This window comes from Protobothrops mucrosquamatus, unplaced genomic scaffold (genome assembly GCF_001527695.2).
Source record: "Protobothrops mucrosquamatus isolate PMUCROS unplaced genomic scaffold, P.Mucros_1.0 scaffold157, whole genome shotgun sequence".
Taxonomy (NCBI): Eukaryota; Metazoa; Chordata; class Lepidosauria; order Squamata; family Viperidae; genus Protobothrops; species Protobothrops mucrosquamatus.
In genome coordinates, this window is record NW_015386521.1 from 133,482 (window position 1) to 160,635 (window position 27,154).

Sequence of the window (27,154 nt, forward strand, 5' to 3'; positions counted from 1 at the left end):
TTTAATCGGAAACACAGCTGGGAATATTTGGTTTTAATTCGGCTTTTATCAGGGTTTATTCTTTTGTATTTTTGTATTGTGTATTTTTTGTATTTTGGGTATATTATTTGTTTTTAATATGCTGTGAACCGCCCTGAGTCCTATGGGAGAAGGGCGGTATACAAATTAAAATAATAAATAAATAAATAATAAATAAATACTTGCCCCAATGAACATACAATACAGGTAGTCCTCAATTTACAACCAGTCCCTTAACAACTGTTCAAAGTGACAATGGACTTCCCTAAGTGTACTTAGAAGATGGTTCCCCAGTTCCAATGGTGGTCCCCATCCTGCAGTGACTACATATATATATGGCTGTTTGCAGCATCCCATCATCACATAAACGCATTTTACGACGGTTTTGCTGAAAATCGGCATTTACTTCTGATTTTCCGCAAAAACGGCCCATAGTGAAGTGTTGGTTTGCTTAACGACTGCAGCGTTGATTTAACTTGGGTGACCCAATTTGCAGCTATCATGACTTACGACTGTGATGTCCAGGCTCCATTATGGTCACAAGAGGAGGACAACCTGTACATGCCAGATGACGTGGGGTGTGCATATGAGTAAAGGTGAGACATAAATGCAGTGACAGTTCTTCCCCACCCCCACCTAGAAAAGGACTCAGGGAACGGGGTGGGGGCTAGAAGAACAGCAGAGAAGTGGGCAAAATCTGTGGTCCCACCTAAGACATCAAGCCATTCCTGGCTCGCTTCTGACTCTTCCTTAGCCGGATGTTCTTCTTTCGTTTCTTGATTGTCTTTTTTGGCAGAGCTGGTTGGAACATCCTCCAGTGGGGGGAGATCACTTAAATCCCCATCTTCTGCACTATCCAGGACTTCAAAATCTTCGCCATTGTCAATCATGGAAGCCTGGGTAGCTGCCAGTTCAGATGAGGTCAGGTCGACCAGACTGGTGCCCGCCCAATCATCCAGGTCTTCCCCTCCAGAAGCCATGGCGCCAGCGCGCTATGATCAGCTGAGCTGCAAGAAGCAGAAAGTGGGACACAGAAGGAAGTCAAGAGGACCCATGGCCCTGATTTTGTTGATTCTTTGCTCCAGTTCCAGAAAATCCACCTCCCATTCCTGGCATGAATGGATAATCCCTCCCTTGTGGGGTTCCTTGGTGCACTTTGAGTTTGGTTGTTTTCTTGCAGTGTGCTGATGGTGTTACCTAGTTTGGTAATGAAACGTCTACAAGAAAACCACCAAGCTCAGAGAGCACCAAGGACCCCACAGTTCAATCCTGAGCTACAAATATTCTCTTCTATCAGTCCCTCCCTTATTTATGAAAGAAAGAAATACAAATGCCAATAGCTATTCAAAACATATGCCACAAAGTCCAGGAATTTTTAAAAGGACCCTGAATGAATCCACACTGAGGGGCATTTTTACTTTATATAAAATATTTTTTCTTCCTTCTTCTCCCTCCCCCCCCAAAAAAGCACCCAAGCAAACAATTAACAACAAATAATTATCTTCATTTAATGAAAATACAATGAAAAGATTTTAAAATATTTATGCTATTAATTAAAACATTAATCTGAAAGGGTGATAATCACTCAGGAAACTAATTAAACCAGTTAAAGATATGGGGGGGGAGGCAACCCTTCGGTATGCATCTGAAAATTTTGTGTATGTGCATCTGACAACCCTCAGATAGAGCGGAAGTTCATAAAAGGTGATCAGTTACCCAAATACACATCTGGCCCCAGAGATAAGGAAAAACCATCTTCACTTGCAGTTGTTCTTCAGCAGACAGAATGATACAGAATCTGGAGTATTCATTTAGCCATCCTGATTAATTGCTAACAATTCATCTACCGTATCTCCTGTTCTGTGAAATTTACTCATCCTTATTAAGTAATTAATTTCATTTATAGGCCGCCCATCTGACCTCAAGGTAAGTATTACAAATTGTATCAACCAGCACTTATTGCCACATCTTGTGACCTGGACTTCCACAAGCGAAGAAACTCCTTTGACAGCTACCCATCCCTGCCATGACCCAAATTCCATTATAAGTATGTTTCAGATGTGCGGTTTGGTCCATATGAGGTAACAAACTGAATACTCTATAGCAGTAGTGGCAAACCTACGGCACGTGTGCCAGAGGGGTCACTCAGAGCCCTCTCTGTGGGAACACGCGCCTTGCTCTTTGGCTAGGTTTTCGCAGGAAAAAGCCATTTCTCAATCCCCTTCCTAGCCAAAACAAGCCTCCGGAGCAAGCACGCTGTTTTCAGCTTTGAATTATATCAAATCTGACACCAGAAACAGACTAACAGATGACCTGAGTGCTGCATGTGTTGCTTTCAAACTTACAAAGTATAAGGCAAGATTAGACAAATTATCAGCATGCATACAACAGCAAAAGTCACATTAATTGTTCAAAAGCATGCCAAATGCAAACTTTTACCTTTCAGTAAAAAGTCGTTTGTATCACTGAAAGCTTTGTTATTGTGTTTGTCTTTTAAGACAAAAGATATATGGGTTGTTTTTTCTAAACTAAAACCTCAGTATTCAGATTAAATTGCTGTGTTGGCATTTTGTGATAAATAAGTTGGTTTTGGGCTGCAGTTGGGCACTCGGTCTCTAAGAGGTTCGCCATCACTGCTCTATAGTGTGAACAAAGAGCATAGCAGCAGCATAATATATTACTGTATTTCTGTATAAATGGGTAAGTGTGGTGCTATATAAAATAATGATAAGAATACAAACCCAAACAGTCGCAATCTAAAAGCTGCCACAAAAGAGAGGACCTGGGAGGCAACACTTACAGTTATCGCCCGGTGTGCTTCTATATTTTGATCTCGTTTCTGGTTTTAATATCATTTTTGCTGCTTTATGGCTATCAAACTCCAATACAGATGAGAGGGAGGGAGGGAGGGGAGAAAGGAAAGGAAAGGAAGGAAAGGAGGCAGGCAACTCACAGCTTTAAAAGCTATGTAGAAAATGTAGTAGAAATTGCGCTTCAAGGCAAACAATCCTTAAAATCTGGACAATTTAATAACTGCTGGTGTATCCAAACAAAATCAATCCTGGTTTCAAATTTCAATTGTTAGAGATACTGAAATTACTAACACCAGAAACAACACTGTATACTGCTGTAGAAGCTTTATACTAATAAAATATATTTTCTCTGCTTTCTCTTTCATCACTCTATGGAAAAAATAAACATCCTATAATTATCCTGAGGGAGTTGAAATTACAATCACCTCAGCAACTCCTCTGAACTCCAAATCTGTTACCAGTTTTTATGGGGTGTTTTTGACCAAAGCGTTTTGCACACATTTCATCCATTCTAAACAGCAAATAAAACATAAGGCAGAATGACTGACAAAAGTCCAGAAAGTTACAAAGGCTTCCATGGCCCAGAGATTTTACAAAGTATATTTACTTGGCTTATATTTCAATGTTTCATATCCCACTGTGTGAATTGTATATTATTTTATATGAATTTTATATACAATTTTATATCATTGCAATGGGCTTATTTCAATCTTGGCAAAATTCAGATATGTGGACTTCAACTCCCAGAATTCCATAGTTAACATGAATTCTGGGAGCTGGTCTACACATCTTAAAGTTTGAAAAACCCTGGTCAATAAGCAAAGTCAGGTGAACTGAAATCTGCGAATATCAGACAAAAATCAGTGGGTTTATAATATAGTCCTAGAAGTATCTTCCCAAAAACAACCACAGATGAATTCAGTGGAGCTTTATTGTTAAGCCTGTACAGAATTAATACTTCACTTATATAAACATTAAATTTAAAGGAACTCAAACTTCATTTGGGCAAGTAGATAAGGGCACCAAAATACTAACATGCTCATTTCAGATACTAACATGCTCATTTCAGACTATGTGAAATGCTGAGCAGGTCAGGAATCTCACCTTTTTTGGGAAGATCTGAAAAAGGTTAGTCCCAGTTGCCTAGAAGAGAATAATCCATTCCAGCTGCTCCTTCATTGTGCTACAGCACTAATTTTGTAAAACTGAGAATTCATACAAGTGAAATTATTTTCCACCAGAGAAATATCTTTTGGGAAATTTTCCTAACTTGAGGCATTGGAAGAACAGCTTCCCCAATCCAGTTGTGATTTTTACAGGTGTGTTAAACATACAGGTAGTCTTCAATTTACAATCATAACGGAGCCTGCCTGTCAAAATCATGATCTTCATAAAATATGAACCACCCAATTTTACAATTTTTTGTGGTGGTTGTTAAGCAAACACTGCAGTCATTAAGGAAAGCAATGGTTCGCTATGGGTGCAGTTTTGCCGAAAATCAGAAATAACTTTTGGTTTTCAGCAAAACAGTGGTAAAACACAGTCATATGGCCACAGGGTGCTGCAAACAACTGTAAATATGGCCCGGTTGCTAAGTGCCCAAAGTTCAGTCATGTGACTGTGGGAGGGACCCCCCCTGTCAAAACTTTGAGTCTGGGTCGTAAGTGGTAGGCCTACTGTACAATGGTGGGATTCAAATATGTAAACAACCAGTTCTTGTGTGGATGCCGCTTCCGGAAGTCTCTTCTGGGCCTGGGCAACAAAAAAAATTAGCTACCGGTTCTGCCGAAGTGGTGCAAACCGGCTGAATCCCACCACTGCCATTGTACGTTCAAATGTTCATAAGTCAAAGACTACTTACACAACTCCAGGATGTTCTCTAAGCACAATAGGGAATTGTAACCCCATTTGAAACATTTTAAGTTTCAGATTCCTGAAATACAAGATTTTCCCTACACACTTCAGACAGCGAGCATTGATGCTAGAAAATAAAAAAGATGAGTGGTCCATCTTTGTTGCAGTTACATACAGTAACTATAGTTTGAAAAATTATATGCATGCCATCTTTCCTGTTTTTATTCTGAAATCAAGATAATTGATAAATCCATTTTTAAAAAAATCAAAACATGACATTCATCATCCCATCTCCTTAACATGCTGTTCTTCCAACTATAGTCTGAAATCAACTTTAAGAAGAGAGTCTAAAATGGATTTTAAAAGGCTCTGTTCTTCACCTAACTTCTCACCAATAGGGAATATGGTCCCCAATTGCTTGTAACTCAGCTTCCAATATATGAGAATTTGAAAATCACTATTAGTGAACCAAGAAAATCATATCTCTGGAGAAACAGATCTATATAGATGGAGCAGAATCTTTGCCAACGATTGGTTTAACAAGTTGAAAAATATCTGTAGTTTTTACATTTATGAGATCTCTTTGTGCCTTTAGTTTGGAGCAAAGGGAGTGGTGCCCCTTTGTCCTCATTTTATCCAAGTATTAATTTACAATGGCACTGCAGGGCTAGGCTAAGAGGAAGCAAGCTTTGGGGTTGAGAAGAAAGTGGAACTTATATTTCTAGCCAACACAAAGCAGAGTTTCCAGCATCACAAACCGGGATTTCCATAAAGATGTGTTTCAGTTTGTCATATTAATTTAACATAATTTAATATTTCACATATTGCCCAACACTGCTTCTAATAGTTAAGGTGCTGTATTGGGGAGAATTGCATTGAAATCTACTTACCCCCACACACCTCCAGCCACTGAAACTAGGTGATTCTGGCCCACTCATTAACTCATCCCAACCTACTTCACAGGGTCGTTGTGGGGAAAAGCAGGAGGGAACATACAATGTATGCCATCTTGAGCTCCTGTATGAAAGGCAGGATACAAGGCTACTAAATAAATTCCCAGGGATGAGACTTATGGTATCACTAGCACAACTTCACCCTGAGACATATATCTCTATTCCTTTGAAATCTACATTCAAATATAAAGATTCCTTCCAGCTCACCCCAGTGAGGAATCCTCCAAGCTATTCCTCCATCTCCTCGACCATAAAAACTCGAGTGTCAACAGGATTCAGGTTGCAAACAACAGGAAGTGTTTTCCACAACATGTCATTAAGCTTATGGAACTCCCTGTTACAAGACTCAGTCATGGTACAGTATAACTATGTGGAGTGGCTTAAAGAACAAAGGAGAGATGTATCAATAGCCACAAAACACTTTGTTTTTGACCATTTAAGGTTTCTAAATTCCAAATAACAAGTGACAGAAAAGGGGTAGGGACTCCTTGGCACCTATTACAACTCTATAAAACCACCCTGTTTAAACCCCAAACACACAATAAGGACAATTGGACAAACATTACAGACTTATTGGTTTTATGGAACATCTTTAACATCTAATGCTTGGTTTTATTTATACAACTATTACTGGCTCATCCCAGATCAGCAAGTTGTCAGAAACATTAATATAAAGAAGCAACAGAGCTAATTACTCAAGAACAGAATAAAACTTGCCAGACTGGTCCCACATTTTTTTTTCTAGGCAAAGGAGAAAAAAAAAGTAAGATGGTAAGCTGCCTTTCATTTGTGATTATAATTTTCCAGGAAAGGACAAGCATTTTAATCCAGCATGTGATTTAGCTGTGGTATCATGTGGACTAGCAACTTGCAAAATACTTTGCAAGGCAGAAGAATGTCACCTGATTTGAAGGACTCTTTGTGGGCCAAAAAAAGCAGTGGACACTGTCACGTTAAAAAAAAGTTGCATAGAAGGCATCTCCACCAAATGACAAGAAAATCATTCAGTTAAATCAAGCCTTCTCCTGTGGAGAAACTCACAAAATGGCCTCATCTAATCAATGTGTTCCTTCTCCTTTCCCTATCTTGTTGGCCTCCATATGTGTTGGAACTTAGTTCCTCATTGTGGTCAAGGGTTAGGAAGGATAGCAGATAAAATGCAGACAAATTGTTTGGACAACAACCAGACTTATCCCAACCTGGTCCTTGACTATGAAATCCATTGCATGTAAAGTTAATCATCACAGAAGTATTAAAAATAGTGAATATGATCTCTCCCCCATCTATATAATAATTCTTCCCTTCTTTCAAAACTGAAGAAGCTTCTTGGATGAAAAGAAAAATGTTTTCAAAGAGAAAAAAAAAACAAGAAACTCCAGTTGTTTTGGAAAAGCACCTTTGGGTCAACCATGATCTGAATAATTGAGAATCTCCATAGACATTTCACATTAAGAATTATATACAAAGCCCACAATGGGTTAAGAGCTAGATCCAGATTCAGGGGAAGTGGGCTCATGTCGGAGGTCACACAGCAGCAAAATAATCTGAAAGGGGCACAAATTCAGCATTGAAAAGTCTTATTGAAATCAAAATCTGTAATACTAATGGAAGTAGTTCTCTACTTACAACCACTTGTTTAGTGACCGTTCAAAGTTACAGCAGCACTGAAAAAAAGTGGCTTATGACTGTTTTTTCCAGTTGCAGCCATAGCAGCCTCCCCCTGGTCATGTGAATAAACTTTAGATGCCAACAACTGGCTCATGTTTATGATAGTTGCAGTGTCCAGGGGCCACATAATCACCTTTTGCAACCTTTTGACAAGCAAAGTTAATGGGAAGATTGATTCACTTAACAACCTTGTTACAGTCTTAACAACTGTGGCAAGAAAAGCAGTAAAATAGGGCAAAACTCACTTGACATCTGTCTTGCTTAGCAACAGAAATGTTGGGCTCAACTGTGGTTGTTAAGTCGAGGACAACTGTATTAAAACTGCTGCAGCCAAAAAAAAAACCCAGTGCTTCTAGGACAGCCATGTTAGGGACAAAAAAACCAGAAGTCTAAGTAGCACCTTGTCCATCTAGCACCTTTTATTAAAAATATTGGTTTTCGTGACCTATGTCTGAAGAAGTGAGCTGCAGCTCATGACAGACAGGGCCTTTTAATAAAATTTGTGAGTCAGAAAAGATGCTATCAGGCTGGTTTTTTGGGGGTTTTTTTTGCCAAAACAACTAGGAATTCTTACCACATTCAGCATGGGGAAACTGAGCTTTGCAGTGACCAGCTACACCAACCTGACTTTTGTCCACTCAAACCAGCCACACCACAACACTTATGTTTGTCTTAACGATCGATGTAATGGGGGAGGGAGAAAAGGCAGGCTCTTAAGCCAAAGAAAACAAAAAAGAAGGAACATCAGTACCAACTTTTAAAAAAGCTTCCGGGGCAAAGCAGAGGAGAAGCAACATGGGCTGGCCTTAAATAACAACCCCCCCCCACCCCACTTTCCTGGCCCATCCCCTGGGGTCAGATTTTAACCTGATAACCCAAAGGAGGAAAAAGTTAAAATTATGCATGCCCAATGCCAGCTCCAGATGTTCTTTTCCCCTTCTCGGCCTGTCTCCAAAATGCATAGATATAGAAGGATGGTTAAAGATGGTTTCAACTTAAGAAAATCAGCCTTAGCCCCCACCCTGAAATGACCTAAAAGTTTAAAAGTGGGAGGGAGGGGAAGGAAAACAGGACAGATCCTCACATTTTGTAAAATCTAAGTAGCTACTTGTCCCACTTAGCACCTCCACCCAAGCTCTGCATTAATTCCGATGTTCTTATAGCATTTCTCTCTCTCTCTCTCCCTCCCCCCTTTCAATACACTCACCTGGACTCAGGAATTATCCAGTTTCAGTCCCGCCCCCTCAGTTCCCCAGAGTGCCTCCAGTGCTCACAGGAAATCAATGCTATTGGCCTTTCCGGCTGTTACTCAAAGACTGAAAGTCACAGCCTCCCATTCCTTCTGCCACCTACGCCTATTAAAGGGACAGGAACATGCGCAGAGTAAAACTAGGAAATTCTGGGGAAAAGTTCATTATTTTATCAGAATCCTACCTTGGTCAGATCAAAGCACAAAAAGAGGTGGGGAAATTAGTCAAATTAGAGCTACATCTAAGTTCTGGATTAAATACTTTATTTTCATCTTTGATTTTTGTATTATTCAGCTGGGGTCTGTAATATCTTCTGTTTTGTTTCTGATCTAAATGCGTTTTTGTTTCATTTACAAGTGTGTTTATCGTCATCACTTCAGAAGCCACTACGATTACGTTCCCTGGAAAAGTAGGACGGAAGAAACACTGAACTATTTTCAAATCAGTCTCAGCCACTCAACTTACAATTTTAAGAGTTTTAGGAAATGGAAGGGGGAAAGGAAAACAAAGGGTAGGCATGGGTTCCTTTTTCAGTTGCAGCTTTAGGTCTTTTGAAAACTACATGAACTGTAGGCATGTATAATTTATTCAATTTGCATAGCCACCCATCTCACGTGGAGGCTAAAACACACGGAGAACGGTTTCAGGAATTGGGTATGGCTAGACTAGTGAAAAGAAGGACCAGGAGTGACATGATAGCAGTGTTCCAATATCTCAGGGGCTACCACAAAGAAGAGGGGAGACAACCTATTTTCCAAAGCACCTGAAGGCAGGATAAGAAGCAATGGATGGGAACTAATCAAGGAGAGATTGGAGCAAGAATCAAAGATGTGGCCGAGAACCTAACCAAAATAATAAAACCCACAGATTACTACCCTTTTCTACTACTACATGTAGGGACAAACAACACCAAAATGGACCTGAAAACAATATTGAGTTATTACGAACAGCTAGGCAAGAAGGTCAAGGATTAAGTGCACAAGTAGTTTTTTCATCTGTACTGCCAATGAAAGGTCAACATCCGGTAAGAGAACAAAGGATTCTAGAAGTGAACCATTGGCTAAAGGGTTGGTGTTGTCAAAAGAACTTTGGATTCCTGGACCATGGTTTGCACTACCTCCATGAGGGACTTTTGGCAAGGGACATGCTGTACCTCACAAACACTGGGAGGAATGTTTTCGGAAAATGCCTGGCTTAACTTATTAGGAGGGCTTTAAACTAAAATTGAGAGGGGAGGATGACCAAATTTTAGGATCTCTAGGAACTAATTACAAGCAAAAACCCCTAGAAAACAAATGAAATAATGAGACAAGGAAGGATGGGAAGGAAGACAAACTCAAACACCAAATAGGAAACATGGGAAGCATACCCAGAGTCAGACATAAAGATCTCAAATGCCTATATACAAATGTACAAAGTGTGGGGAACAATCAGGCTGAACTGGAATTATTAATACATAAAGATAGATATAATTGGAGTTACTGAAACCTGGTGGGACGAGACCCATGAGTGGAACCCACTGACAGAAGGATATAAACTGTTTAAAAAAACCAGACCCCATAGAAGAGGAGATGGAGTTGCACTATATGTAAAAGAGATCTAACCTAGAACTAGGAAGAAATTTCCTGACAGTGAGAACAATCAACCAACAGTTTGCCTTCAGAAGTTGTAGGTGCTCCATCACTGGAGGCTTTTAAGAAGGACTGGATAGCCAGTCTGGAATGGTGTAAGGCAGGGGTCCCCAACCCCTGGTCCATGGACCGGTACCGAGCCACGGCATGCCAGCAACCGGTCCACACAAACAAGCGAAGCCCCACCCATGGGATGCAGGCAGCACACAAAACCACGCACTCTCCGGTCCATGGAAAAACCTCTCTCCACGGAACCAGTCCCTGGTGTCCAAAAGATTGGAGACCTCTGATATAAGGTCTCCTGCTTGGCCAGGGGGCTGGACTAGATAGAAGACCTCCAAGGTTCCTTCTAACTCTCTTATTAATCGTGAAATGTGGCTCTGAGAAGCTCACAGTAATTAAAAACAATAGTAAGAACAATACAAATATAAATAAAAAGGACACATAACTATTAAAACCACTATAAACACAAAACATAAGCACATTTAGCAGGAAAATACAAGGAATAGATCCCATTTAATCTAATCATTTCTGACCACTATCTCCAGATCCCTAGTGCCACAGCACAGCCATGTTTTCTGAGCCTTCTTAAAGCCCAAAAGGATAGGAACCAATCTCAGTTCTGAGGGAATGATGTTCCAAAGGATGGGTGCCACAGCAGAAAATGCTCTCTTCTTGGGCTTCATCAAATGATATTCCTTACTAGACAAGATCCCTAAATTACCTCTCCTGCTAGGGCTGTTGTGAAGGCAGCATCATGAATTCTAGCCAAATCTGGACAAATAGGGAAGGCAGAAGGATTCCATGTTGGGAAAAGAAAAGAGAAGGTAGGGAAACCAGTCTTGTGGGTCAAAAAATTCTTGGTATTGAAAAATATTCTTAGTATTGAATTGTTTTTATACCCTAAACCAGTGTTTCTCAACCTTGACAATTTTAAGGCATGTGGACTGTGCAATGCTGGCTGTGGAATTCTGGGAGTTGAAATCCACATGCCTTAAAATTGTCAAGGTTGAGAAACACTGCCCTAAACCAAAGATGCCATAACTCTCATACACAAACTCTCATGCCATAAACTCTCATACACAATGAAAAAAATGATAAATCACATTAGACTCTAAATATCTCCAGCAACCCAATCTTTATTTTAAATTACTACCAATGGCCCACAATCCAGTCTTCCCAGAGATATCTTACTTTCAAGGATAACTAGTTGAAGAGAGGGGGAGATTGTTTTCATGCCTTAGGCAGGGGATTATACTTGACAAGATTAACTTTTGTTCTGCTCTTGAAAGGAAATATTTTAGCACCTAGTCCTAGCCAGCCTTCCAGAATGCACACTCAGGATTAGTCAGCATAAAGTTAAGCATTAACTGTTAACAGAGTCCAACTCTATGACTATTCTGTGTAAATTTAAAAATACATGCATGAACTATGAAAAAAATGAATTCAGCCTGGCCCAAAACAAGTATTTGGAAATGATCAAATACTGTCAAATAGTAACTTTACTCTCATGTGGGAAATGTTACAAAACTAATTAATTGCTGCCATAATAGAAAGGGTTGCCAGGTGTCCACTATTTGAGTGGACAGTCCGCTTTTTTCACATTATGTTCACTATTTTTTTTTCACAAAATAGTGGACATTTTTTTATTCAAAAGCTTTCTGATGAAATGGTACGTAATCTAAAGCTGTACAGTCTACTTTTTTTACTACTTAAACCCCCCCCCCCCCCGCTTGTCCGCTATTTTTTGGAAACAGACCTGGCAACCCTACAGAACTCTGAATCTCACTATATTTATTGTAAGCATTTTATATTTCAATGATATTTCTAGGATATACTTCAATGATATTCCTAGGAAAGGGTTGCAAAAATAATAGTTAAAATGAAAGTACACACACACACACAAAATCTTCCCCAAAGCTAGGAATTTTAATAGTGGTATAATATAACCAGTGGAATAAACGTTGCATTTTAAACATTCAGGAAAATAAACAGTCTTCTCACTGCAAAGGCAATGAGTTAGTCACCAAGCAAATGTCTTTAGGGAGAACATTCTAGAACTAGGCATCATCAGTAAAAGGCTCTTTTTTTAAAGGAGATAGTGAAAGTAGAGTTTGTTGAAAACCAGAGGCAATAGATAAGTAGTGACATAGCAGCTGGGTTTACACATTTGTGTATGTGACACATCTGTCACAATGCAGTTTTGATTGTTCATATGGCTTAGCATCCTGTTAACCAAATCTGATGATCATGAATGAGTCCATCTTCAGGGAACCTCTGAGAGCTCAAAGCTCGGAAGACAAAACCTCTGGTCCCGGTAACCCAACCAGATTGGATCCTGCAAACCTGATGATGTTACCAGTATCTAGTTCAGGTAATGAAATGTCTGCAAGAAACCAACCAAGATCAGAGAGTACCAAGAACCCCTCATTTCAAATCTTCTCCTTTATTGGTTAACCAAACCACAGCTGACTATATATAATGCATGAACCCTGTTGCAAGATTTGATAGAAGATTCCCTATAGAAAAATCTACTGGACATCCTTACATGCAGACCTACCAGATCTTCCACAGAGTACTTTTATTATTTGCAAAATAAGCCTTGGATTGAGTAAACACAGTCATGCTGCCTGCAGCTCCAACTGTTGGTGGAATACATTTCAAAGATCTGCAGGAGAGACACAGCCATCTTGCTGCCTGAGAAGAAAGCCTACATTCTGTACATGCCCAGAAACCCTGCAAAGTAGTTATGTTTACTACATACAAAGCATGCACTGTGCATATTTCTAATTTTACGCGTCTGGTTCTGCTATCTGGTAGGATAACAGATCCTTTTCTGAATGCCTGGGAAAAACACCTTGCAGCGGAAAAAGTGTTTTTCCTGCCACCTTGCTGCACCCCCCCCCCACCGAGCCTTCCAAGAAACCCTGCACAGACCAAGGCCCCCTTTTCTGCATGGCTTCATGAGAAATGCATTCTGCGTGCTGTAATTCCCCAAATCTTGGCGTCTGTAATTTATGGCACAGAATGCATTCTGCACATGCGTAGAAAGATCATGTTCGATGGAGGAGGGGGGGGGATCGGGAGGAAGAATCCCCGAGACCAAGTTGCGCCTACCTTGCTGTCTACGTAGAAATACACTCTGCCCATTCCCAGAGGTGCTCTTCACCCGCTGCCACTTTTAAAGGGCCCTCCCGGCCTTCAAGCTCCCCTTTCAGAATTCAGCCAGCTGGGTGTTTGGGGGCGGGTCCCCGCTGGCAACGTTTTGTCCAATGAAAACAGAGGAAGGGCGGGGCCGGCGGAGGGGCTGAACTGGCTCCTCCGTTTCCAGCGAAACCCGCTCTCAGTCGATCGTACGCAGAACGCCAGAGAGGTCGCGCATCACGTGATCCAGCCCAACCCGGAAGTGAGCGTGCTGCTCTGGGTGAATGGCGAGAGTGTGGTGGGTTTAAGAGAGGGAAACTTTTTCGGTCTCTCCCTCCCGGTCTTCGCTCACGTCCGCGGATCCCCTTTAGCGTCCGACATGTGATCCGTTGGCTGGTTCACTCTACTTCAGGTAGGGACCATAGGCGTGGTCATACCTGCTCTCGGGGAGAAGATACCTGTCCGTGGGGAGAGGAGGGCTCTGGTGGGAAGAGAGCGGAGCCGCTTAAAGGTTCGCTTCTAACTCAGGAGAGCAACTACCCCCGTCTCGTAATACTTGGATAAAGCAAACTACAATTCCCATCATCCCAAGATTATGGAATGCAAATTGGATTATGCTTCCCACTCTCCGCACAAGCGCTGGCTGAAGGGTGTACTTACTGGTGGAGCTGCATTACAGCTGGGAGGTCTGGTTTCCATTGCTCTAGGGCAGCGTTTCTGAACGTCAGCAAGTTGATGATAAGTGGACTTCAACTCCATGCTGGTTGGGGAATTCTGGGAGTTGAAGTCCACCCATCATCAACTGGCTGAAGTTGAGAAATGCTGCCTCTAGAGTGCAGGATGTAGTCGGAATCATGTGTTGCAAGAAGGCAGATTTTGATTGAATATTGCAAAGACTCCTGAAAAGTAAGATTAATGAAAATCACTCAGAGTTTCTGGGAGTTGGGTGGCATTTTGGTCTGCCTGTTGAGTATTTCCCAAGGACCTGAGTTAGGCAAATGTGGATGTTTGATGGTGTACAAATGTCGTCGCAGGATGTAAGCTGTTCCGAGTAAAGCTGCCTTTTGCAATTGACTGATGGGGAATTTGTCAGTGCCGATGATGATCAAGTGATGCTCCAGTTGTTTTGGGATTGCACCCAAGGCACCTATGACTATTGATACTAATTTGGCAGTGGTACCAGTGATCCAGTCAAAAGGTGGGCTGGCCTTCATGGGATGTGTTAAGACCCAAACTAAGTATAGATACTTCTTGACTTACAATCATTCATTTAGCAACCATTCAAAGTTACAATGGCACTGAAAAAAGTGACTTATGACTGGTCCTCACACTTACAAAGATTGCAGCATCCCCGAGGTCAAAATTTAAACTCTTGGTAACCAGCATGTACTTACGACAACTGGAGTCATGTGATCATCATTTGCAACCTTTCCAGCTGGCTTCCGACAACCAAAGTCAATGGAAGAAGCCAAATTCATTTAACAACTGCAGTGATTCACTTAACCACTGTGGCAAAATAGGTTGTAACATTGGGCACAACTTACTTAACCATTACCTTGCTTGGCAACGGAAATTCCAGTCCCAATTGTGGTCATAAGTCAAGGACTACCTGTAGCTATCTGCTATGGATGCTTTCATTTGGGTTCTTGCGCTAAGGAAGTCCACAGTCAAACTGATTCCTTGTGAGTGCTGAGATTCCGAGAATGTCAAGATTTTTCCCTTATTCCAAAACATAGGCCAGGCAAACAATTTAGAATTGCAAACCACCCAAAGTCACTTGTTTGAGTTGGATGGCTATAGAAATGGAATAAATAAATGAATAAACAAGCAAATAAACTATAACTTTTAAGTTGTAAAAGGCAGGATTCCAGGTGAATCTTAGGAAAATCTTGTGAATAGGGAGTTCAAAAGTGCAGCCATTTACCCAGATCTGGCCTCCCTTTCACTGAGATATTGAAACAAAGGCTTGGACAGTCATGTATTGTGGGTGCTTTAATAGGGGGTGGGGTATTTCTTGTAATGAGCAGAGGAATGGCCTTAAAAAGGACTGCTTGGGGAGACAGAAAATATTTCAAGGATCAGATGTTCTAACTTGTTGTGGAAAATGATCTTCCTATTGGCTACAGGAGCAGAATCTCATGTGGGCATGGTGGGCCAGTCTAGATAGCAGCATTTGCTTTTCTCACCCATGAAGGCAAAGGGTGAGCGACAAGAATGCATATCTTTCCTACTAATATTTTCCCCCGTAAGGTTCTACCTTAATAAATTTATTTATGGCATGGAAAAAAATGTGAGTTTTTGAAGGATTGGTGATTAAGTCAGTATCTGGGAAAAAGCCTTTTCTCCTTCCCTTTTTGCAGCACTGTATAATTTATGTTCCTAGCTGGCATTATTTTCTTTGAGGATGCTTTCCTTCTTTCTTATAGATAATATAAAGTTTTTTTCCCCTCAAATCATGAGAGGTTATATCACCTCTCTAAACCTAGAGGAAGTTTTCTTACTCATCATGTGTCTGTCTTCTCACCCTGGTCTTTGGCAGATAACAGTGCCCGTTTAAGATGGAACCTACTGCCTCGGGCGTCTTCTGCAGCCGTGTGCTCAGCATGGTGAACTCAGAAGACGTAAACGCCATCATCTTGGCTCAGAAGAACATGTGAGTGGTATACATTTTTTCACAGTGTTGTATATCTTTGACCCTAACAAACTTTCCTCTCTGTCATTAATCTCTCTCCTTTTGCCAGCTGATAATTTATTTCTTGCATCACTTATTCTTTTCTTTTGCTGGTTTAATCTAGAGCAGGGGTCTTCAAACTTGGCCCTTTTATGACTTGTGGACTTCAACTCCCAGAAATCCTCAGTTGAAGTCCACAAGTCATAAAAGGGCCAAGTTTGAAGACCCCTGCTCTAGAGGAAAAGAAGGCTAGGACATACCGGGTGTGTCTTTTTTCTCATTTTCTGCCCTGCCAGTTATCAAACCAGTAGATACTCACTTACTAAAAATCTTTTAGAAACAAACCCACATATCATATAAACAACCCAGTCCGTAGGTCCCACAAGGAAGGGGAACCATGTGTAGGAAGGGTTCACTGGAGAAACTGCTGGGGCTGCTTGCCATGCCCCAGGAAGCCACAGCATGATACAAATACTATAAGAATGCCAGCCTAATGGGGAAGGCAAGAAGTGGAAAAAGCAGGAAGTGAGCTGGCAAAAGCAAACTCTCCGATGCATTCTTATTGGATAAAACCTCTTTCTATCTACTCCATAGGGAAGCATTGCAAAAATGGGGGGGTCTGCATTCTCCAAATACAGGTAGTCCTCGACTTACAACCATTTGTATAGTAACCATTCAAAGTCACAACAGCACTGAAAAAAGTGACCGATGACCGTTTTTTACCCTTATGACCATTGCAGCATCCCCGTGGTCACGTGATCAAAATTTGGACGCTTGGCAACTGACTCATATTTACAACAGTTGCAGTGTCCTGGGGTCAGGTGAGGTCTCCTTTTATGAACTTCTGACAAAGTGAATGGGGAAGCCAGATTCCCATGTTAGTAACTTAAAAACTGCAGGGATTCACTTAACAACTGTCTCACTTAGCCCTCAATTGTGGTCATAAGTCGATTACCTGTAGTGTGCCTGTTCTTGTGAGACCCAGGAAACAGTTCAGAAGCTTGCTAAAGCATTGCAAGACTGGGGTGCATTATTTGGACAGTGCATTTGGGGAATTACACAAGAGGCCCTGGGAAGAAGGCTTTGTACAGTCAGCAGCTGCCTTGCATACATAGGGTCAAGTTGGGTGCACCTCATCAGCAATGGGAAAAAATGGTGAATGGCAGTTGAGGGCCTGTAGAACAGGGGTCTCCAACCTTGCCCACTTTATGATTGGTGAACTTCAACTCCCAGAATTCTTCAGCCAGGCTGCTGGCTGAGGAATTCTGGGAGTTGAAGTCCATAAGTCATAAAATGGCCATGGTTGGGGACCTCTGCTGTAGAGTATAGGGTGGCAGGGGCAACTGGGGCTTTGGATAGTGGTGCTGGGGGTGACTGGCTGCAGTGTGGGGTTTGATGTACATTTCTGAGTGGCAGTGGCAGCTCTGGAGTTAAAGTAGAGGTGTAGGGGCAGTGGCAGCTGGCTGACACCACTAAGCCTCTATTTTAGCCTCAGCTCTGGCACTGCCTCCAACAAATTCTGCTATGCAAGGTGGCCATAAGGGCAAATGTCAGAGAGGGAAAGATCAGGGAAAGTTGTGGGGAAAGTTGTAGTGTCCCTGTAGTCATAACTCATCAAATTTGCAGACGACACCAAGCTGGCAGGAATGGCCAACACTCCAGAAGACAGGCTTAGGATACAGGAGGATCTGGACAGACTTGAACACTGGGCACTATCTAACAAAATGAAACTCAATGGTGAAAAAAGTAAGGTTCTACATTTAGGCAAGAAAAACCAAATGTACAGGTATAGTATAGGGGGTACCTTGCTCAATAGTAGTAACTGTGAGAGGGATCTCGGAGTCCTAGTGGACAATCACTTAAATATGAGCCAGCCGTGTGCTGCAGCTGCCAAAAAAGCCAACACAGTGCTAGGCTGCATTAACAGAGGGATAGAATCAAGATCACGTGAAGTGTTAATACCACTTTACAATGCCTTGGTAAGGCCACACTTGGAATACTGCGTCCAGTTTTGGTCACCATGATGTCGAAAAGATGTTGAGACTCTAGAAAGAGTGCAGAGAAGAGCAACAAAGATGATCAGGGGGCTGGAGGCTAAAACATATAAGGAACGGTTGCTGGAATTGGGTATGTCTAGTTTAATGAAGAGAAGGACGAGGGGGGACATGATAGCAGTGTTCCAATATCTCAGGGGCTGCCACAAAGAAGAGGGAGTCAAGCTATTTTCCAAGGCATCTGAAGGCAGGACAAGAAGCAATGGATGGAAACTAATCAAGGAGAGAAGCAACCTAGAACTAAGGAGAAACTTCCTGACAGTTAGAACAATTAACCAGGGGAACAACCTGCCTCCAGAGGTGGTGAATGCTCCAACACTGGAAGTTTTTAAGAAGAAACTGGACAGCCATTTGTCCGAAATGGTATAGGGTTTCCTGCCTGAGCAGGGGGTTGGACTAGATGACCTCCAACGTCCCTTCCAACTTTATCATCATCATCATTATTATTATTATTATTAGTGGTGCTCGGGCTGCCAAACACCTGAATTTTGATCATGGAGGTGCTCCAACGGCCATAATTTAGGGCAGGGATCTTCAAACTTGGCCCTTTTATGACTTGTGGACTTCAACTCCCAGAATTCCTCAGCCAGGCACGCTGGCTGAGGAATTCTGGGAGTTGAAGTCCACAAGTCATAAAAGGGCCAAGTTTGAAGACCCCCGATTTAGGGTATGGCTCATAGGTCCTTTTGTCGAATGCTGTTGTAATTTCAAATGGTTGCTGAACAAATGGTTGCAAGGATACCTGTAGTGCTTTTGTTAGAAGATCCTTGATTATGTTCACAGACTTATTTGTGCCAGTCTAACTCAACCTCTTGCCTTCCTCTTCAGGCTTGACCGATTCGAGAAAACCAATGAGATGTTACTCAACTTTAACAACCTATCGGGGGTCCGAATGCAGCAGATGAACGAACGCTTCCTTCACCACACTCGGACATTGGTGGAGATGAAGAAAGATTTGGATAGTATTTTTCGGAGGATCAGGTACGTATGCCACCTCTTTGGTCATCCAGCCTTTTTCTTGCCCCATTAGCTCCCTAGTGCACTGGTTCTCAACCTGTGGGTCGGGACCCCATTTGGGGTCGATCGACCATTTCATGGGGGTCGCCAAGCAAGGCTGTCCGCCATTTTTTTTGTCCGCCATTTTTTTCCCCTTTTCCGGCAGGTGCCTTACCTCCCTTGGGCTGGGCCAGCTGGTGGTCGGCCTGCTCCGTCTCTGCCGCTTGCCAGCTACGCCTCGGCCGGCACAGGGGGCGGAACCACGCATGCGCGGCGCTCCCGGGCAGGGAAAGTCCTTGACTTACGACCGGTTGGGTAGTCCTCGACTTACGACCGCTTTAATCCTCGACTTACGATAGGTTTAGTCCTCGACTTACGACCGGTTGGGGTCGCGGCATTAAAAAGGTTGAGAACCACTGCCCTAGTGGCTCTGAAATGTTTATCAACAATTTCTGAGTTTTCTTCAGAGCAGAGAATCTTGGGGAAGTCCCTACAGATTCAAGGGGAGTTGCAACATAACTCTTCTGAAAAAAGCTTGCATACGGTTTTCTTTTCCTTGTACTATTAAGTGACAGACAGTTACGTGTTTTCCCTCCCGTTGCAACAACTGTGGTGTAGTTAGTTCTTTTCTTCTTCTTGCAGAACTCTGAAAGGAAAGCTAGCAAAACAGTATCCGGAAGCATTTAGCAGTAAGTAGGCTCATCTTCAATGCACATTTTTCCAATGATGATACTGTTGAATAATGAATAATACTGTATACCTTAATGCCATTTAAGGGTATTTGAGACATCATGACATGATCCTTGCTTAACTCTAAACCTTAATGGGGCGTATTTGTTTTTGGCTTACCCTGATGGACAAACTGCTTGTTATGGTTTGAGGTGTGAACCAAGCCACGATGGCCCGATTAACAGAAATTTTACATAAAAAACCCAAGCTACAAGAAAGTTCAATACTGTGTAATATAAGCAAAGTTTTCTTGCAGTTGATTATTATTAGACGTATGAGTGTATTTAATGCATACTTGCTTGATAGATTACAGGAATGCTGTAGATATATCTTTATTTCAGCAAAGCATTTGTATCTGTGAGATACTGACTAACAAACGAGTTAAGTGTGGGCTGATGGCCCAATAATTTCATAACTGGCTCATAAAAAAATGCTCAAACAGGACGTTTGGAGATCATCGCATCCAGGTGGGTGCTTGGTTTAAGGAATCCACCGCTCTTTTATAAGGATTAACTAGTTCAGGGGTAGGCAACCTTGGCTCTTTTATGACTCATGGACTTCAACTCCCAGAATTCCTGAGCCAGTATGGCTGGCTCAGGAATTCTGGGAGTTGAAGTCCACGAGTCATAAAAGAACCAAGGTTGCCTACCCCTGAACTAGAGGATCTAAGTACGATAAGATTTGATAGTACAGGTGGGCCTTGACTTACAACCATAATTGGGACCAGAATTTTGATTGTAAATTGTTGTGGTCATAAGTCAAGGCACCCACTTGATCAGGTCCAATTTGTTTTACTGTTCTTATGGTGATCATTAAGCTAATCATGTGGTTAAGCGAATCCATTCTTCCTGAAACTGGTAAAAAAAAAATCAAAAACCACGGGACATTACATCTGGTCATAAATGCAAGCTGTTTGGGGAGCACCTAAAGGTGACCTTGTGTGCGTGTGTGACATTTTATGGAGGCCAGAAGATTTTAAAACACTCTTTCTGAAGCCATCATAATTTTGAACAATTGTTAAACCATCGCATAAATTGAAGACCACCTGTATCCCATTTGTTCACCCGGAGAAATATACTGATCTTTTTTTATTATTATTACCAGTCAAAGATACTGTTCTTTTCCAAGTCTTTTAAATTTTTGGACCTGTTGTTTCAGTGCTGCAGTTAATATTGTCTGTTTTTAATGAACATTAAATATAAAAATCCAATTGTAATTTCTGTGTGGTAGACTGCTTTATATTCATTTTCTTAATAACTTTAACATCTGTCCTGTTAAGTAAGCCAAGACATAGGTAAAATGGGGGCTGAGATTTAAGGGCCAGCAAACACTTCGTTCTGCTGACAGGTCAGTACTAAAGGCTGATCAAACTCAGTACATCCAAAGCTTTTCCTGCCTCCCTCACAATTCTGTAACAAAATCTTCCTTCCCCTTTCCAGATGTACATGAATCTCCCATCCTTGAAGATGACGACTTTGATCCCGTCCCCAAAAGTACCGCCACAACCATTGCTACCTCAGAGCAGACCACTGAGTCCTGTGATACCAGTCCAGACATCATCTCTCCTGCCACCAGCCATGACTTTGAAGACCTGTCTCAGGGCCCTTATGACACAGTGGCTATGAATGGGCAGAGCATAACAGATGAGGACAATGAGACAGACTAGTCTCCATGGAAACTGTTATGGGAGCAGAGGTGGACTTTCTTCCCACTCACCGCCCACCTGCTAACAGACCTGCAAACTTTTTTTTTTAATCTATGTTCTCTGTATTGTCTTGGCTAACTGTTTCTGTCTGGGAAGAGAGGGCTAAACATGGGTGATGGGCCTTTTGCATGAAGCACCATCATCCAAAGCAGGGGTCTTCAAACTTGGCCCTTTTATCACTTGTGGACTTCAACTCCCAGAATTCCTCAGCCAGCATGCCTGGCTGAGGAATTCTGGGAGTTGAAGTCCACCTGACTGAGGAATTCTGGGAGTTGAAGTCCACAAGTCATAAAAGGGCCACGTTTGAAGACCCCTGATCCAAAGGGTGCTGATCTATGTCTGATGCCAAATAAACTTAACCTTGAGTCTAGGCCAGTGTTTCTCAACCTTGACAACTTTAAGATGTATGGACTTCAACTCCCAGAATTTCTCCAGCCAGCATGACTAGCTGGGAAATTCTGAGTTGAAGTCCACACATCTTTAAAATGTCATGGTTGAGAAATACTAGTTTAGGCAGTGCACAGTTGGCAGGAGTGGTGATGGATAAGCTGTTGTAGCCCAACCACTCCCTTCTCTTGGACGGACTGATTAGTTATAGAAGGCTTCCTCAGTAAAGACATGGCAGCCCAACTTTTATAGTCCTTGTGTAGACAACAGTAGATTGAGCAGAACATCTCGTAGTTCCTGACCCCGTTAATTATCCAACAGGCAAACATCCAAAATCTTTGGAGTCCATAGGAAATGATATGCTAATAGCCAGCTACAGTTTACTCTTAGGACTTAAAAACAGGCAAGGATGCCTTCAGGAATACAAATTCCTGTGTGTTCCTCTCTTCGTTAGGCATAAGACCCCATTGCTGAGTCTTCCTATTGGCCTCTGTATGCAGAATACAAATGGATCAGAATCATAATCTGCTTGGTGGGGTGGGGATGGGGTTTAAAGCAAGCTACAATCTCTGTTCGCTTCAGGGACTGGCATTGGTGAGATTTTCAGGGGATCGTGCCTTTTGGTAATTGCTGCTACCACCGTCCTCTCGAGCTATTGCTCATCTTTGGTTGTGGATCTGATAAGTCAACAATGCTTGAAGTGTTCGGTATTCCCCATTCCTAAAACTCCCCCTAAAAACAAAGCTTGACTTTGTACAACCTCTATCATCTAATGATGCACCTTATAAAAAAAAAAAAAAGATGAGGGCCATATGCTGCATTGCACTTGCCTTGTGCTGTTTTCTTAAGTTTGCCACACTCACTGTTACATGTCATATTTAATATTCCAATAATTTTCCTGTGTGTTTAAACATCTCACCCCCGTTATCACACTTTCAGTTACTGTAATGCCAATGAATGTTTTTGTTTGGTTTTTGATAGTTCCTTTCGCTGGAACTTAGCAAAACTAGATGTGTTGCTTGGGGGACAGGGTGCACTGGCCTCTTTCCTCTAATGTAATCTTGTGAAATGCGTTCTAATTCAAAGAAAAAAAATATTTTTGTACTGCTGTAAGTTTACAGAGGTTAATAAGATAATAACCAATAAACAAATTACCTGAGAGCTCGCCTGCTTGACAGTAAGTGGAGTTGTTTTTGGCATTTTTTTTAAACCACCCAATAAACAAAATATTCTGATAGCAAGTTATACAATGGCTGAAGGAGGGAGTCAGTTTTTAGTCTAAGCAGCCAGTAAAGCAAAATGAATTTGTTGCTTTTAAAACCAGACTGAAGGAATTAATAACACGAGTGCTCTTACCAGACTGGTGCATGTTGCTGACAGAGAATGCACCAGAGAATCTTGCCATATAATCCTTTTACTTCTATCAGATAACATAGTTGGCTGGTTTAGATGCCCATCTTAATTCAATTCAGCCTGGAAGATAAAGCTTACCAATATTCATCCCTAGGAAATGTTACACTAAAGCAGGGGTCCCCAACTCCCAGTCTGTGGACCAGTACCGGGACACAGCATGCCAGCAACCGCGCCACACAAAGAAGCAAAGCCCCATCTGCAGGATGCAGGCAGCACACAAAACTGCACCCCCTCCGGTCCGCGGAAAAACCTCTCCACGGAACCGGTCCCTGGTGCCCAAAAGGTTAGAGACCTCTGCACTAAAGTCTATTGTGTGTGTGAGAGAGAGAATGATATATGGTTTCATTCTACATTGTGTTAAAATTGTAGCAGTACCCTTGCTGTGATAAACAAGAGTTATGTTTTTACATTCTCTTCTGTTATTTTATTTATATTATTGAGTGTGAATGCTTAGGTTGTCTATTTAGTATAATTAGATAAAATGCTTGACCTCTGCGTATATTTTAGGAAAGCTACATTTCAAACAAAAAGTTACAAAAAAAATGTAAAACATACTGATTTGGATTCACAGACAGGATTTTTCAGTTTTCACATATACACCACTGATACAACACTGAAAAAGAGTGAGGTTTTTTTGAATACAGGTAGTCCTTGACTTACAACAGTTCATTTAGTGACCATTCAAAGTTACAACAGCATTGAAAAAAGCGACTTATAACCATTTTTCATACTTATGACTGTTGCAGCATCCCCATGGTCATGTGATTTACATTTGGATGCTTGACAACTGGTTCATATTTATGACGGTTTCAGTGTCCCGGGGTCATATGATCATCTTTTGCAACCTTCTGAAAAGCAAAGTCAATGGGGAAACCAGATTCACTTAACAACCATGTTACTAATTTAACAACTGCAGTGATTCACTTAACAAATTTCTCACTTAGCAACATAAATTCTGAGCTCAGTTGTGGTTGTAAGTCGAGGACTACCTGCAGTGCTTTTTTTGTGTAAAAAAAAAAAGGTGCCAGAACTCACATCTTGTTAATCTTTTATTAAAGAAAATTATATATTCAGTTCTTAACATAAATTTAATTTGTTGTATTTAAGGCAAATGTTCATAGTAAATTCCAAAGTTTTGTCCAATTCTTGTCTGGCAGATCTTCTCGACTCCTTTCCTTGCTGTTAGTATCTATGGCCGAGTGTCGTCCTCTGAGTAACCACAGATCAACGTACTTTGAAGGATCAAAAAGTCTCAGAGGTGGTCCAACAAGTTTGATGAACAAAAGTGCTGCAATTGTCTTAGTCTTCAACGAAGCTCTTGTTGGGGTGGCAATTAAATTCATCTGCGAAAACCCACATTCACATTCACTTGAAGAAATGGGAATGGTATTCAGAGTCCGTATCAAATGCAACAGTTTTTCTGGATATGTCTTTTCGAGAATGTATTCACGGAATCCACAAATCATTTGTCTTTCATTTAGTTGCAGTCTGATTGACAAGTTTCTAATTTCCACTTCTCCAAATGTCAGTTGAGTATTAATATCTTTAGGCCAATGTTTTTGATCAAGTATGCGAGACCAATGTGCCAACTCATTGTCTTTGCTAAAATTGACTCTTTCAATTTTGTATAAAATGTACTTGGGTCAATGGGAGGATCCTTTCTTGAATCTTTTTCGTGAAGTAAAACTCCATGAAAGCGAAGATCACGTACAGCAGCAATAGCGCATTTATAATAGGGCCCAAAATTCTGTTTTCTTTCTTCAAAAACTTGTAGCAGTATTTTTATTTTCTTATTTGCCTTGTACAGGCCCATGTTGCGGTCCTGTAGGTCCAAATTTAATTTTGATAATTCTTGGAGAGCATCACACATCAATCCTAGGTCCAATAAAAATTCTGTAGATGTGATTTTTCTTTTCAAGCCATCATAAGTGCATTTATCATTTTTATCTCTTGTAGGATCATGCATTGCTTCTTCAAAATGATACACAAGGGATTCAAAATTATTCCACACAGCCAAAACTATACGCAAACTAGATGACACCCATCGGGTACTTAATCTTCCAATTTTCGGCAGCTTAGCCCCCAGTAATTCTGCATATAAATGCAATTCTCTACTACTCTTTGCCAAAGCATAGTATATGACGTAAAGTTTATCAATAAATGATTTGAATCTATTTATTCCTGAAGTTTCCTTGACAGCATCACCTACTGATAATTCTAGTCTGTGATTAGCACAATGCCAAACTATAATAGAAGGAAAACGTTCTGACAGCAATTTTTTCACTCCACTTTTACACCCTATCACAGCAGTGCCGTCGCACACCAAATATATTTTTTAAATAATCTGTCATCCCATAAGAGTGAAGACATTGGAGTAAGGAATCAAATACTCCTTCTGCCGTTATTTTTTCAAGTTCTACCAAGTCCAAAAACAAATTTATCGGTGAATTCATTCCAACACCTTCGATACAGCATCAAACATATACTATTAGGGTAGTTTTCTTGCTTATTGTGGTTGATTCATCAATTATCAATGAAATTTTATTATTAGATTGAACAATTTCTTTAACCATAGTTTTCCTCATTTCTTCACTTATATGATTAACAATTAACAATTAACAATAAATGCATATGTAGAATGAAGATTATGACCCATTTCTACTCCGTTCAGTTCTTGCAGATCAATTTGTTTCAAAATGATGGAATGATTGATTTTCCTTTACTACTTTATATGCAGTTCGAAAAACATTTTCACGAGGTAATGACATTAAAAAACATTCTCAAGAGTCATTTTTTCGCTTTTAGCAACTATTTTTAACGCTGCTTAATGTGCAGCAGATTCTCTATGATCAAAATTGTTTTTTCTCGAAATGAGCTCAACTGTTACTTTCTATCTTTGCCAGAATAGGTTATCTCATTGTTGGTCCATTCTTTGGAAAGTTTCATTCCCATTTTCATTTCAACTCCAAGAGTTCCAACTTTTCTACAAGGGGTACAGCCAAGTTTCATTTTGCAAACACAGAGCCATTCATTTTTCAAGAAAAAATCATTTTTTTGATCGTAGGTCTAGCAGTCCGGCCAGTCATTTGTAGTTTGGCTTTGCTTCTCAAGATCAGATTCAAAAATATCAACAGGCTTTGTTAGTTTTTTGTGTTCTGTCGTTGTGTCTGTTAATATTCTGGCCTTTTTATTAGCAGGACCGGTGGTTGAGAAGTAATTAGTATTTTTTCATTTTTAAATTTGGGGTCACACTTTTACACTAAAAAATAAAAAAAGATTTTCAATTCACCAATGGTTTTTTAAAATAAATTATTTAACTTTCGCATGTAGTCAATCACTGTACACACACCCACAAATGTCATACAACCCGACTTGCCTACCCTACAAGGTTTACCTTTGTAGTTGAAAAAAAACACCCTTCAATTTTTAGTGTATCTAAAAGACTAGGATTTTGTTCAAGGTAAGTTAATACTATTAATGTTACCATGTACTGTGTGGCTTTCAATTACAAGAAGGCATTTTATTAATCTTTTGGGATATTTACCACTGGCATTCCCATTTAGTTTAATGAGTGGAAATGTCAGCTTTCTATGTGGAATGAAATTGGCCCAATAAAACAAAATTTGGTTGCTTATAAAAGATTGAATTCTTTTTAAGAAGTTGTCAAACCAAGGGGGGGAAATTTACATTTGGAATTTAATATGGATATTGACTGGAAACAAATTAAAGTTGAAACTTTGTCAAGTGAACTTTTAATTTACCTTTAAGTTAAACCCAATTTAATAAATAGATCTGATTAAACCTCATACCGTAGGTCTACCTTTACATCTGACCAATACACAATATATATTATTATTATTAATAATAC

General features: G+C 40.8%; 2 protein-coding genes across 3 annotated transcripts in view; one reads left to right on the top strand and one right to left on the bottom strand.

The window, feature by feature from the left end:
• The window catches only part of FKBP8 (FKBP prolyl isomerase 8), a 30,737-nt gene extending 17,314 nt beyond the window's left edge, over positions 1-13,423 (bottom strand). For both annotated transcript variants that reach the window (XM_015813457.1, XM_015813456.1), the window contains exons 1-2: positions 13,305-13,423; positions 728-1,025 (exon numbers count right to left, since the gene is read on the bottom strand). In XM_015813457.1, the coding sequence (XP_015668943.1) occupies positions 728-998 (271 nt within the window). In that variant the 5' untranslated portion in view covers positions 999-1,025; positions 13,305-13,423. The remainder of the gene's footprint in view (positions 1-727; positions 1,026-13,304) is intronic.
• Positions 13,424-13,725: 302 nt separating this feature from the next.
• Positions 13,726-21,528, top strand: KXD1 (KxDL motif containing 1). The gene is made up of 5 exons (XM_015813464.1): positions 13,726-13,743; positions 15,871-15,984; positions 18,885-19,037; positions 19,695-19,741; positions 21,221-21,528. Exons 2-5 carry the CDS (start codon positions 15,890-15,892, stop codon positions 21,445-21,447), a joined length of 522 nt encoding a protein of 173 aa, XP_015668950.1. The 5' UTR covers positions 13,726-13,743; positions 15,871-15,889; the 3' UTR covers positions 21,448-21,528.
• The last annotated feature ends 5,626 nt before the right edge of the window (positions 21,529-27,154 follow it).

Bases quoted from the DNA above. Each gene is read 5' to 3' on its own strand.
- KXD1 (XM_015813464.1), top strand. From the start codon at position 15,890: ATGGAACCTACTGCCTCGGGCGTCTTCTGCAGCCGTGTGCTCAGCATG. The intron at 19,038-19,694 runs GTACGTATGCCA...TTCTTCTTGCAG, and splicing joins AGTATTTTTCGGAGGATCAG to AACTCTGAAAGGAAAGCTAG. The intron at 19,742-21,220 runs GTAAGTAGGCTC...TCCCCTTTCCAG, and splicing joins GTATCCGGAAGCATTTAGCA to ATGTACATGAATCTCCCATC.